The sequence below is a fragment of the Piliocolobus tephrosceles genome, chromosome 10 (genome assembly GCF_002776525.5).
Source record: "Piliocolobus tephrosceles isolate RC106 chromosome 10, ASM277652v3, whole genome shotgun sequence".
NCBI classification, from domain to species: domain Eukaryota; kingdom Metazoa; phylum Chordata; class Mammalia; order Primates; family Cercopithecidae; genus Piliocolobus; species Piliocolobus tephrosceles.
Window position 1 is genome coordinate 107,949,909 of NC_045443.1, and position 13,332 is coordinate 107,963,240.

At 46.8% G+C, this 13,332-nt stretch overlaps 1 protein-coding gene across 1 annotated transcript in view; it reads right to left on the minus strand.

Annotated features, from left to right (window-relative positions):
• Positions 1–587: 587 nt before the first annotated feature.
• Positions 588–13,332, minus strand: part of ANAPC7 (anaphase promoting complex subunit 7) — a 30,283-nt gene continuing 17,538 nt past the window's right edge. The window contains exons 7-11 of the mRNA XM_023202380.1: positions 11,018–11,135; positions 9,337–9,533; positions 4,994–5,218; positions 3,243–3,393; positions 588–1,503 (exon numbers count right to left, since the gene is read on the minus strand). Of these exons, the coding sequence (XP_023058148.1) occupies positions 1,314–1,503; positions 3,243–3,393; positions 4,994–5,218; positions 9,337–9,533; positions 11,018–11,135 (881 nt within the window). The 3' untranslated portion in view covers positions 588–1,313. The remainder of the gene's footprint in view (positions 1,504–3,242; positions 3,394–4,993; positions 5,219–9,336; positions 9,534–11,017; positions 11,136–13,332) is intronic.

The window sequence follows — 13,332 nt, forward strand, 5'->3', positions numbered from 1 at the left end:
ATTACAGGTAAGCACACCCCGCCTTATATGTCTCTTTAGAGGTGGCTCAGATCAAGTGATGTTGTGCAGGCTTTGGATTTTAGACTGACTCACAGAAACTTTTTGCCCATTTTAAATTGCAGTTACCAGATGTTCTGAGCTCATTAACTACTGTACACTTACAGTTTACATTTTAGGATACGACTTTCTATTGACATCTAATTTGTATTTTGCAGCACCCTGGACTAATTTTTGAATTTGGGATTAGCTGTGACACCCACCCCCCACCTCCGATTAAGTGTATACTCAGAGCCATCGCAACTTAAGACACAAGGGAGAGGGTGTGGGAAGAAACTCCCAGTCCCAGAGCTCAGGGTATGACACTCAAGCTGACCAGTGACAGACTGCTGGGCAGTGAAAGAGCCAGGCAGACTCAGCTGAAATCTGGTCAAAGACTCTCAGGCTCCAGGGAAATGTACCTATCCAATATGCAAACAGATGAACCAGCTCAGGGTTCCTGAGCTTTCCAACCCTCCTGGCTCCCAACACTAGGGGAAGAAAGTCTATTTTTGGCAAATACTTCTGGGGCTGAATCAATGCATTCTGAATAAGACAAAAATACTAAGAGTCTATTTTAAAAAGGGCTTCCATTCTGATTACCCCAACACCATGACTGTACAAACCAGTTTTATTAGGGAACTGCCCCAGGTGCATCTCTGTTCATGCTCTCATCACACCTGTTTCTCAGATCAGCCGAGGCTCGGAGGGAAGTTACCAGCTAAGCAAAGAGGAAAACTGTTCTGCAAAATAGCAACTGTCAGCTTAAGGCATTACTAACATTGCAGAAGGAAGCAAGATTACTAGGGACGTCTGGATAGCCCAGGACAGTGACTTCTGGGAACAGGAAGCTCCCTAGGGCCAGATCGTGCTGCCATCCAACTTGGGAGATGACACTATCGTGCTGGGATGGTGGGTAACTCTTTCAAACCCATCCATGTCACAGAACACTGTCTATTCCTTGAGCTTTTGGATTTAGAAATTAGTTATATAAAAAGTAGTCTTGGCCCAGAAACCCCAAAATGTGTGTGGGTCTTGGGGCACTCCCTCAATCCTCCCTGGCTGGAGCAGGAGAGGATGGAGATACATGGAAGGTTGGTCAGGTTCTGTTTTAGAAATGAAGTCACGACTAGGAATCGGGAGCGAGGGGGCAGAGACCCCTGCTGCAATCACATGCTGAATCATTGTCCTCCTGAGAGCAGGCTCCTACGGTTCCTTCAGTCCATGGAAGTGCTCAGAGCAGGGCAGGCCAGTGCGGCCATGGAGCTGCCGCCCCCTCACTGCATGCCGAACCACTGCTCCTGGTCAGCCCACTGGGCCGCCTCACTGTCGCTGCCCTCCAGGTCCCCTTCTTCCCCACTCCCTTCCATGTCGTCCACATCCTCCTCCTGAGTGGCATCCGTGGGACTCTCCTCCTTCTCCATCTTCTGCATCCCCTCTAGAGACTTCTGGTCATTGGGGTCCAAACTAGGGGACAACAAAACAAAGGAGACGCCTGAATCTCTGCCTTGCTCTTGCTGGCTGATTCGTCATCTCCCTGGCCCGGCAGTGAAATGACCACACAGTCCCAGAGAATGTGCTAAAGCCTGGGCTCGCAACTCAGGCTTCCAAGGCTGGGCTGAGGGAGTCCACCACCAGAAGTGTAAAAAGGAGTCTTTTTCTAATTTTTAGAATTTTCAATTTGAGTTTTTCTCCACAAATTTCTTAAATTTTTTCATACCTATTACCCCTAGCATGCTGCTAGAGGCGGCTACCAGATAACACAAACGAAAAAGTGGCAAACAAACATTAACAGGTAAATTCAAATGTAATTCCCAGAAAGCTGGGTTTTTGAGCTACAGGGTTACAAAAAATAGGAATTTCTCTGAGTATAGGTGTCCCATGTTCTTATGATGTAATTAAACATATCAGCATTTCAAGAGCCAACCAAAAACATCACGCTGTACCATGGAACAGACTTGTAAACACCTAGGTTAGACCCCAGGACCCAAGGCTACCTCTACCCAAGCATTCGCATTTAGCAGCTGAGTGTCCGTACATATGCCACCCCCACCCCAAAGTTCAGAGCCTCTAGAACATTCATTTATTTGCCTCCTAAGCAATCTTTCCTCTTGCCTTGGTGACCATCACCCAAGCCAGCAGGTGTCCCACCCCTAGCAAACTCCACCTCTAATGGAAGTCTGGTATTTTATTTTCTCACTTGCTTCTGGGATTCTAAAAAGCAACTAAAACCCACGTTGGCACTCTGTTTCTACCGATACAAATGCAGACCGATCTGTAACATCTCCTCATCTCCTGGTTGAAGCCTTCCACATCCTGTACTCTGAAGCTCTCACCCAAACCCAGGGGTCTTGCCCTCTGGACTCCCACCTTCCCTTCTACAGACTGCTATGAAAGCCCTTAGCACGTGGTATGGTCAGTCTGCATGTCTGAGACTGACAGCTCCCGAAACATAGCATCTCCAGTCGTCGCTGAGATGCTAGGCACACAAGTGGTGCTCAACTGTGTGCTGAACAACTGAATGTGATCAGACTCTATATTAAAGACAGCCCTTCACCATAACCTTACAGACACACAGACAACCCTCAAAGAAACCACTTCTGTATTAAACAGTAAGAATACCACTATTTATTTAGTATTTACTATGTACCAGGCACAGGGCTAAGAGCTTTACATGAAATAATCATTTAACCCTCATTCGATCATTTAATATCTATAAAGGTAGCTAGATATAGACAAGGAAATGTGTTAGTAACTTGCCCAAGATCACAGGTGGTGAAGGTAGTATTCAAAACTTCAGATATCAAGTTTTTAATGACTACAGTAGATAGAAACATGGGAAAGTACTTACAATACTTTGATTTGAAAAAGAATATAAAATATATACTAGGTACAACCCTATAAAAATATGTGTGGGCAAGGACAGAAGATGAGCTATACAAATGAACACAGATGTTATAGTGGTGTGGGATGGTTATGAGTGAAACAGTTCTCTAATGTTGTTAATATATTTTAAGAAAAAATTTTTAGAAGTCATGAATCCACAAATAACTTCTCTACCATTACTATTATTATTCTGCTTCCAACCATGGACACAAAGTGTGTGTGTGTGTGTGTGTTTCCATAGCTCCCTAACTCCTGTGACGCAGCTCACTGCCTCCTCTACCCTCCTCAGTGGCCTTCCCCCAAGGGAGGCTAGTGCCTACCTTAGTGCTATACTATACTGGTCCATTGCCTCCTGATACTCATTGACAGCTACAAGGAAATCTCCTAGGATCCGATGCAGGACACAGTCACTCTGATTAGCCAGTGCGTTCCTCAGCAAAGCAATTCCATCTTCATATTTCTGTTCTCTGCCTGGTGGAATAAAAAAGACCCTCACTGTCCTACTTGAACATTTTGAAAATATATTCCCATCTTAAGTCACGTACAAAAAAAACACAACTACCATTCTGACAATCTCTTTGCAGACATCCTCAAGATAACACTGGTGCAACACAAAGCGAGGGCAAGCACACCTGATGTCCTATTCAGTTAAGAAATCTGCAGTTTGGCTGGGCACGGTGGCTCAAGCCTGTAATCCCAGCACTTTGGGAGGCCGAGACGGGCGGATCACGAGGTCAGGAGATCGAGACCATCCTGGCTAACACATTGAAACTCCGTCTCTACTAAAAAATACAAAAAACTAGCCAGGCGAGGTGGCGGGCGCCTGTAGTCCCAGCTACTCGGGAGGCTGAAGCAGGAGAATGGTGTAAACCCAGGAGGCAGAGCTTGCAGTGAGCCGAGATCCGGCCACTGCACTCCAGCCTGGGTGACAGAGCCAGACTCCGTCTCAAAAAAAAAAAGAAAGAAATCTGCAGTTTGAATTATAATGTTTTAAATGGGCTCTTAACTTTAAAAAGCCAAATTGCATTTGCCAACTAGCCCAAATTCAATGAACCAAATTATGAGTTCATCATAAATCAGGACTGAAAAAAAAAAAAACAGGACCAAATGGGAAGTCATAAAATAATTCAGATAGCACCAAACAGTTCAAACTGGCTAAAACAAGTTAGTTATATTCCGCTCAAACTAATTCAGGACAACTCAAACCAGGTAACAGTGAGGCAAGGCTGGGCGCATTGACTCACGCCTGTAATCCCACCACTTTGGGAGGCCGAGACGGGTGGATCACGAGGTCAGGAGTTCGAAACCAGCCTGGCCAATATGGCGAAACTCTGTCTCTACTTTAAAAAAAAAAAAAAAAAATTAGCTGGGCATGGTAGTGCCTGGCTGTAGTCCCAGCTACTCAGGAGGCGGAGGCAGAAAAATCACTTGAACCTGGGAGGCGGAAGTTGCTGTGAGCTGAGATCGCACCACTGCACTCCAGCCTGGGTGACAGAGCGAGAGGTCGTCTCAAAAAAAAAAAAAAAAAAAAAAAAAAAAAAGTGCCGGGTGCGGTGGCTCAAGCCTGTAATCCCAGCACTTTGGGAGGCCGAACGGGTGGATCACAAGGTCACGAGATCGAGACCATCCTGGCTAACACGGTGAAACCCCGTCTCTACTGAAAAAAATACAAAAAACTAGCCAGGCGAGGTGGCGGGAGCCTGTAGTCCCAGCTACTCGAGAGGCTGAGGCAGGAGAATGGCGAGAACCCGGGAGGCGGAGCTTGCAGTGAGCTGAGATCCAGCCACTGCACTCCAGCCTGGGCAACAGAGCGAGACTCCGTCTCAAAAAAAAAAAAAAAGTGAGCCAAACAGATTCCAACCAATTATAGGTGGTTGGAGCCAAGCCAAGCAGGTCTAAGCCAGCTACATTTGGTTGGGCTAAATATAAACCAATCCAAGCAGGCTCAGACCTGCTGCAAAAGACACACACCTGTCTGGTCATCTGTAACTAGCTGGGACAACGGTGTCCAATGAGGTCAGGTTTTATAAAAATCGATGATGAATAGGGCAGAAAATAAGACACAACTTACTAAGCAGTTCTGCTTTTTTCACCACAGCCTTAATGTAATCTGGCCTTTGGGTCAGGGCTTTATCTAATAACGTTTTGGCTTTCTCCTGTGTCACTGGGTCTTCAAGACAAACGGTGGCTAAAAGGGTAAGGGTCTGTGCATTTGCTCCCAGAGTTTTGTAAACGTTGTTAGCCATTACCATTGCTTCTCGAATACTGTTGGAGGCTAAGTAACACTCGATAAGACCTGAAAAAAGTAAAACACATGAAGACATTCAATGCCATTACCACTCCAACCCATGCTTCCACTCTGACAGCTATCCAAATTGCTAACCTTCAAAGTTTCAGACAAAGGGCAGGCCAGGGGAAACTGATGGTGAGATTAGACAGGCAAGTGTTGATGGAATAGCTAAGAAGTGCTCTTCCCCAGAGCACTTGATGGATGTGGAAAAAGACTGCCTTCAAAGGCACCTTCAGTTTAGGGAAGGAAACAAGCACATGTAAGGAACTCACAGCATGTGAGCACCCCATCTGACCGCTGGAAGAATAAATGCAACACTAATGATTAGTCTGTCATATCGCCAAGAGATCAAAGTAGTGAGAGATGATGTTCCCAACAAAACCCAAGGTTTTGCTGCCTCTTAACAAGCTGTTATTCTCCAGCTGCATTCGGTCACCTGTAGGGCTAGGTTTAAGATGGAAGGCTCCTAAGGTCTTTTTTTTTTTGAGATGGAGTTTCACTCTTGTTGCCCAGGCTGGAGTGCAATGGCATCATCTCCACTCACTGCAACCTCTGCCTCCCGGGTTCAAGTGATTCTCCTCCCTCAGCCTCCTGAGTAGCTGGGATTACAGGCATGCGCCACCACGCCCGGCTAGTTTTGTATTTTTAGTAGGGATGGGGTTTCTCCATGTTGGTCAGGCTGGTCTCGAACTCCTGACCTCAGGTGATCCCAGCTTGGCCTCCCAAAGTGCTGGGATTACAGGTGTGAGCCACCGTGCCTGGCCTGGCTCCTAGAGTCTTTAAGTGAATTTCCAGTTTGACAAATAAAGGACTTATTGTCAAGCAACCTAGGGAGAAAGACTCTTTTATTTGAAACATAACAGCTGTCTCAAAAGGCACTTGCTGAGGGCTTCCCTAAACTAGATGAAGAATACTTTATCAGGTGCACCAAACAGACTGGAACTGGCAGCCCTTGCCTCTTTCCACACCCACAGCGAGATGTCCTATGAGGAGGCCACCTTCCTCCTCATAGGACAGAGTTGGTCAACGCTCAACTCTTCATGCCAAGAAGTTGAGGAGAACAGAAGAATAACTTCTTGGCACAAAGCGCTCATCAAAACAAAAAAACAGCTTAAACCCCAAACCCACACAATCCTTGGCAGATTTTCTCTGCATACTCCTCCACCCTAGCAGCATTTATAACATTCATGCACACCCTTCCACACACTATGGTTACTTAACCAGAAATTATCTAACTCTTTTTTTTAGAAACAGAGCCTTGCTCTGTCATCCAGGCTGGAGTGCAGTGGTGACATCTCAGCTCACTGCAACCCATGTCTCCTGGGTTCAAGCGATTCTCCTGCCTCAGCCTCCCAAGTAGCTGGGACTACAGGCGTGCGCCACCATGCATGGCTAAATTTTCTTCTATTTTTAGTAGAGATGGTATTTTACCATGTTGGCCAGGCTGGTCTTGAACTCCTGACCTCAGCTGATCCACTGGCCTCAGCCTCCCAAAGTGCTGGGATTACAGGTGTGAGCCACCACACCTGGCCAATTACCTAACTCTTAATCCATGCTGGATTCCCCATACAGTTGTTTGCAATTACTTATTGAATAGTTTTAATTCCCTGCTAAAGCCCTACTGGAACTCAAGAAGAAAACAGAATGCACTTGCCTAACCTAAACCTCTACCAGCAAAAGAAGGAAGCTCCAACTGGAAACTGTAAGAAACCTTAAAGGGTGTAGTCAGAGTTGCCCTGACCCAAATCTCCAAATGGCAGCTTAAGAAGCCTCACTGGCCAACTGGGAAACATCTGCTGTCCAAATATTATAGGACAGGCTATTCAACTGCATCCCTGATCTCTGGTGAAATAAGCATGCAGTATAATGGAATTAACATGATAACAGCAGCTGGGACGATAGGGAAGTTACAGTTTCAGGATCAAGAAGTTAATCTGAAATCAATGGCTAGTTTGCTGGAGCTTCTTTAAGAACAAAGACAATCCTCTTTCCCCTCAACAAATCCAGAGGCATAGCTCTCTGGCTATATAAGCAGATCTGTTCTCTTTCCCAACATCCAAATTTTATTTCTCAAATTTGAACTCATCTTCCTGTTAAGAGCAAATCACTCCTAGACTCCTGGGTATATTTTTAAGTGCTTATAAAAATATGTTTTGGAGGAACTGCATCTTGAAAGATCTATTTTAATGTCTATGACTGAGTCACCAAACATTGCTGAAGCTGGCACAGGTCCTTTGAACTCCTGGGGTCAGTTCACATGAACTTAAAATATTACATAACAAAACAAAGTTGGACCCCGATTGTGCCCACTCTGGAGGTCACAATGAACAGACCCATTCCCACAGCCAACACTATCATATGGATGTGGAGTTATCCCATGAATACTAACTCTGGCCCAAGGTAAGATGGCCACGAAAAAGAATAGGCCTAACAGGCCATGTACAGTGGCTCACACCTGTAATCCCAGCACCTTAGGAGGCCAAGGTGGGCAGATCACTTGAGCCCAGGAGTTTGGGACCAGCCTGGCTAACATGGCGCAACCCCGTCTCTACTAAAAACACAAAAATTAGCTGGGTGTGGTGGTGCACGCCTGTAATCCCAGCTACTCAGGAGGGTGAGGCAGGAGAATCACTTAAACCCAGGAAGCAGACGTTGCAGTGAGCTGAGATTGCACGGCTGCACTCCAGCCTGGGCGACAGAGTGAGATTCTATCTCAAATAAAAAAAAAATAGGCCAGTTGTGGTGGCTCATGCCTGTAATTCCAGCACTTTGGGAGGCCGAGGCAGGGAGATCACGAGGTCAGGAGTTCGAGACCAGCCTGGCCAACATGGTGAAACTTCATCTCACTAACAAATACAAAAATTAGCTGGGTGTGGTGGTGGGCGCCTGTAATCCCAGCTACTTGGGAGGCTGAGGCAGGAGAATCGTTTGAACCTGGAAGGTGGAGGCTGCAGTGAGCCAAGATCATGCCATTGCACTCCAGCCTGGGCGACAGGGTGAGACTCTGTCTCAAAAAAAAAAAAAACAGGGCCTGGGCACAGTGGCTCACACCTGTAATCCCAGCACTTTGGGAGGCCAAGGCAGGCGGATCACGAGGTCAGGAGATTGAGACCAGCCTGGCTAGCACAGTGAAACCCTGTCTCTACCAAAACTACAAAAAATTAGCCAGGTGTGGTGGCTGGGCGTCTGTGGTCCCACATGCTCAGGAGGCTGAGGCAGGAGAATGGCATTAACCCGGGAGGTGGAGCTTGCAGTGAGCCGAGATTGTGCCACTGCACTCCAGCCTGGGCAACAAAGTAAGACTCTGTCTCGGAAAAAAAAAAAAAGGAATTAAAAAAAAAAAAAAATAGGCAAACTAAGTGATCTCGCATGGCGCCTGACACAGAGAGATTCATATTAATGAGTATGCCACATTGGATGGGGGCGAGGGGTGGGAAGACAAAAAAAAAAAAACCCCATCCCAACTCTCCCCTCACCAAAAACCAGAAAAAAAAGAATCAGAAAAAACGGATTCTGAAAGTGCAGGGTGACAAATCCAGTGAAAGCCCTAAATAAATGTAAAATGTCTAGTGCATTGGTTCCCAAATTTGTCTGCACATTGATAATACCTGGGGACCTCCAGATATGTCAATGTCTATCCCCAACTCCATATATTTCCATCTACACTGGAGAGATGCAACATCAGGATTTGAAAAGCTTCCCCAGATGATTTTTTTTTTTTTTTTCTGGGAGGGAGTCTCACTCTGTTGCCAGGCTGCAGTGCAGTGGTGTGATCTCAGTTCACTGCAACCTCTGCCTTCCAGGTTCAAGCAATTCTCCTGCCTCAGCCTCCCAAGCAGATGGGACTACAGGCGTGTGCCACCACGCCTAGCTAATTTTTGTATTTTTAGTAGATACGGGGTTTCACCACGTTGGCCAGGATGGTCTCAATCTCTTGACTTCATGATCCGCCCGTCTCAGCCTCCCAAAGTGCTGAGATTACAGGCATGAGCCATCACATCCGGCCAGCTTCCCCAGATTTATTCTAACAGAGTTTGGGAAGTGCTGGCCTAATGAAACCTTCCATCTGAGGACTGTTGCCATACCCACAGATTCACACCATTCACCTATGTTTTCTATCTTACCTTCATAACAATCTAAGCGACAAGGTGCGAGCCGTATGGCCTCCCGAAAGTGGATTATTGCTTCTTGGACTCTGCCCATGTTCCTAAGTGCTGCTCCCTTAAGTAGCAAAGCTTGAACACTATTACTGTTCAGCTGAATGGCCTTGGCTCCTAAATAGAGGGCCCGTGAGTAGCGTTTGCTATAGAAGCTGTGACAGCTGGAGACAACAAAAAAACAATTAAAAAAACCCAGAAGTTATTTAAGAGAAGACTACAAAGAAACTTCATCCAAAAATCATATTGAAAGCCCTGAACATAATCCTTATTCCAAACCACACTTACAGTTTTAACCTATAATATTAGTAGAAAAGCAAAACAAACCAAAAAATCCACTAAATATTTATTTTTAAGGGGAAATCTTGATACGGAAGGGACAAATGATGAAAAAGAACCTATGATCTAGATATTAGTTATTAGCAGAGAGGCATTAGGAGAATTTGTAAAGCCAGGTTAATAACAAAGGAGCATCTTCTGGCCCCATCACTGATGGCTCAGTACTAAGCACAACGCATTCACCAACTCAGTTAATGCTTAACCCTAGAAGGAGAGGTTATTAGCCCATTTTCCAAATGAGAATACAGACCTAGATAGGTAAATAATGCATCCAGAGTCATAAACCATGATTTGAATCCAGGACTGATTATCCTTTTAAAAATATATACATATACGTGTGTGTGTGTGTGTGTGTGTGTGTGTGTGTGTATATATATATATAGAGAGAGAGATAGAGAGAGAGAGAGAGAGAGAGGGGGAGAGAGTTGCTACACTGCCCAGGCTGGTCTCAAACTCCTGGCCTCAAGTAATTACCTCTTATCATTTTTTTTTTTTTTTTTTTTTTTGAGACAAAAACTCACTCTGCCACCCATCTGGAATGCAGTGGCACGATCTTGGTTCACTGCAACCTCTGCCTCCTGGGTTCAAGTGATTCTCCTGTCTCAGCCTCTCGAGTAGCTGGGATTACAGGCGTGCGCCACCATGCCCGACTAATTTTTTTTTTTTTTTTTAGATGGAGTCTCGCTCTGTCACCTAGGCTGGAGTGAAATGGTGTGATCCTGGCTCACTGCAACCTCTACCGCCCAGATTCAAGCAATTCTCCTGCCTCAGCCTCCCAAGTAGCTGGGATTACAGATGCCCACCACTGTGCCTGGCTAATTTTTGTATTTTTAGTAGAGATGGGGTTTCATCATGTTGGTCAGGCTAGTTTCAAATTCCTGACCTCAAGTGATCCACCCACCTTGGACTCCCAAAGTGCTGGGATTACAGGCGTGAGCCACCGAGGAGGCAGGAGGTTCAAGGCAGGAGGATCACTTGAACCAGGAAGGCGTAGGTTGCAGTGAGCCGAGATCACGCCACTGCACTGCCTGGGCGACAGACTGAGACTCCGTCTCAAAAAAAAAATACAACTTTTGTATTTTTAGTAGAGACAGGGGTTTTGCCATGATGGCCAGGCTGGTCTCGAACTCCTGGCCTCAAGCAATCCACCTGTCTCAGTCTCCCAAAGTGTTGAGATTACAGGCATGAGCCATCATGCCTAGCCAGGCGATTACCTCTTAAACCTGAGCTTTCAATTTATATTCTCTTCAGGAGCAACCACAATCTCTTAATCTACTGACAACTGGGGAGAAAGAAGGCATAATCATACCCAGAAACCACCCACGGTTCTGCATGCTGATCAGAGATATTGAAAAGGCGGCACCCAAGGTTCTCAACATCCTCCAGCCGCCCTTCTCGTGCCAATAGGTAGCCATATACATCCATTCCTAGAAAAGGACACAGAAGAGGTGTTTTAAGCAGAGAAGCAGGGGTCCCACATACAGGAGTAGCACCCAACATCAGACCCCATGCTGAGGCCCCAGTTCCTGCAGGGGCTAAGCCCTTTCTACCATCACAGGCTCCTCCCACTACTATTTCCAGTTTCCTACAAAGTGACTATTAAAATGCAAAACCCAGGCCGGGCACAGTGGCTCACACCTGTAATCCCAGCACTTTAGGAGGTCAAGGCAGGTGGATCATGAGGTCAGGAGATCAAGACCATCCTGGCTAACACAGTGAAACCCTGTCTCTACTAAAAATACAAAAAATTAGCCGGGCATAGTGGCACGTGTGCCTGTAATCCCAGCTACTTGGGAGGCTGAGGCAGGAGGATCACTTGAACCAGGAAGGCGTAGGTTGCAGTGAGCCAAGATCACGCCACTGCACTGCCTGGGCGACAGACTGAGACTCCGTCTCAAAAAAAAAAAAAGAAAAAAGAAAAAAAAGAAAATGCAAAACCCAGCTGGGCATGGTGACTCACACCTGTAATCCCAGCACTCTGGGTGGCGGAGGCAGGAGTATCACCTGGGCCCAGAAGTTCAAGACCAGCCTGGGCAATACGGTAAGACCCTGTCTCTTCAAAAATTTTAAAATATTAGCCAAGTGGTTGAGTGTGGTGGCTCATGCCTGTAAACCCAGCACTTTGGGAGGCCGAGGCAGGCAGATCACGAGGTCAGGAGTTCGAGAACAGGCTAACAGGTGAAACCCCATCTCTACTAAAAATACAAAAATTAGCTAGCTGGGCATGGCGGCGTGTGCCTGTAATCCCAGCTACTCAGGAGGCTGAGGCAGGAGAATCGCTTGAACCAGAGAGGTGGAGGTTGCAGCGAGCCGAATCACACTGTTGTACGCCAGCCTTGGCTACAGAGCGAGACTCCATCTCAAAAAAAAAATAAGGGCCAGGCGTGGTGGCTCATGCCTGTAATTCCAGCATTTTGGGAGGCCAAGGCGGGTGGATCACGAGGTCAGGAGTTCAAGACCAGCCTGGCCAAGATGGTGAAACCCCGTCTCTACTAAAACTACAAAAAATTAGCTGGGCACAGTGGCAGGCGCCTGTAATCCCAGCTACTCGAGAGGCTGAGGCAGGAGAACTGCTTGAATTCGGAGGGCGGAGGCTGCAGTGAGCCGAGATTGCACCACTGTACTCCAGCCTGGGCGGCAGAGTGAGACTATGTCTAAAAAAAATAAATAAATAAAAGAAAAGAAAAAGAAAAAAACATTAGCCAAGCACAGTGGCACATGCCTTTGGTCCCAGCTACTCAGGAGGCTAAGGCAGGAGGACTGCTTGTGCCCAGGAGGTCAAGGCTGCAGTGAGCTATGTTTGAGCCACTCCAGCCTGAGTGACAGAGTGAGACCCTGTCTCTAACAACAAAAACAAAACCAAAAACCAAAGGAGGCTGGGCACGGTCATTCACGCCTATAATCCCAGCACTTCGGGAGACAGGAGTTCAAGACCAGCCTGGCCAAGGTGGTGAAAACCCGTCTCTACTAAAAATACAAAAACTTGCTGGGCATGGTGGCACACACCTGTAATCCCAGCTACTCAAGAGGCTGAGGCAGAGAACTGCTTAAACTCGGGAGGTGGAGGTTGCAGTGAGCCGAGATCGCGTCACTGCACTCCAGACTGGGCAATAGAGTGAGACTCCGTCTCACAAAAAAAAAAAGACAAAAAAAACCAAAAAAAAACCTCAAAGGAGCAGAACAACCTACCTCACAATTTGAAACCCTGCAATTTGTCCCTCTATCCTGTGGCGTGATATACAGCTACCCTAACCCAACCCAATCAGAAAAAGGCATCAAGTAACGTCTCTCTTTCAAGAGTTCTAGACCATCAGAAACATGCTGCTGAAAAGCCAGTCAGTCTTAGAAAAAGTTGGCCTTATGGCCGGGCGCGGTGGCTCAAGCCTGTAATCCCAGCACTTTGGGAGGCCGAGACGGGTGGATCACAAGGTCAGGAGATCGAGACCATCCTGGCTAACACGGTGAAACCCCGTCTCTACTAAAAAATACAAAAAACTAGCCGGGCGAGGTGGCGGGCGCCTGTAGTCCCAGCTACTCGGGAGGCTGAGGCAGGAGAATGGCGTGAACCCGGGAGGCGGAGCTTGCAGTGAGCTGAGATCCGGCCACAGCACTCCAGCCTGGGTG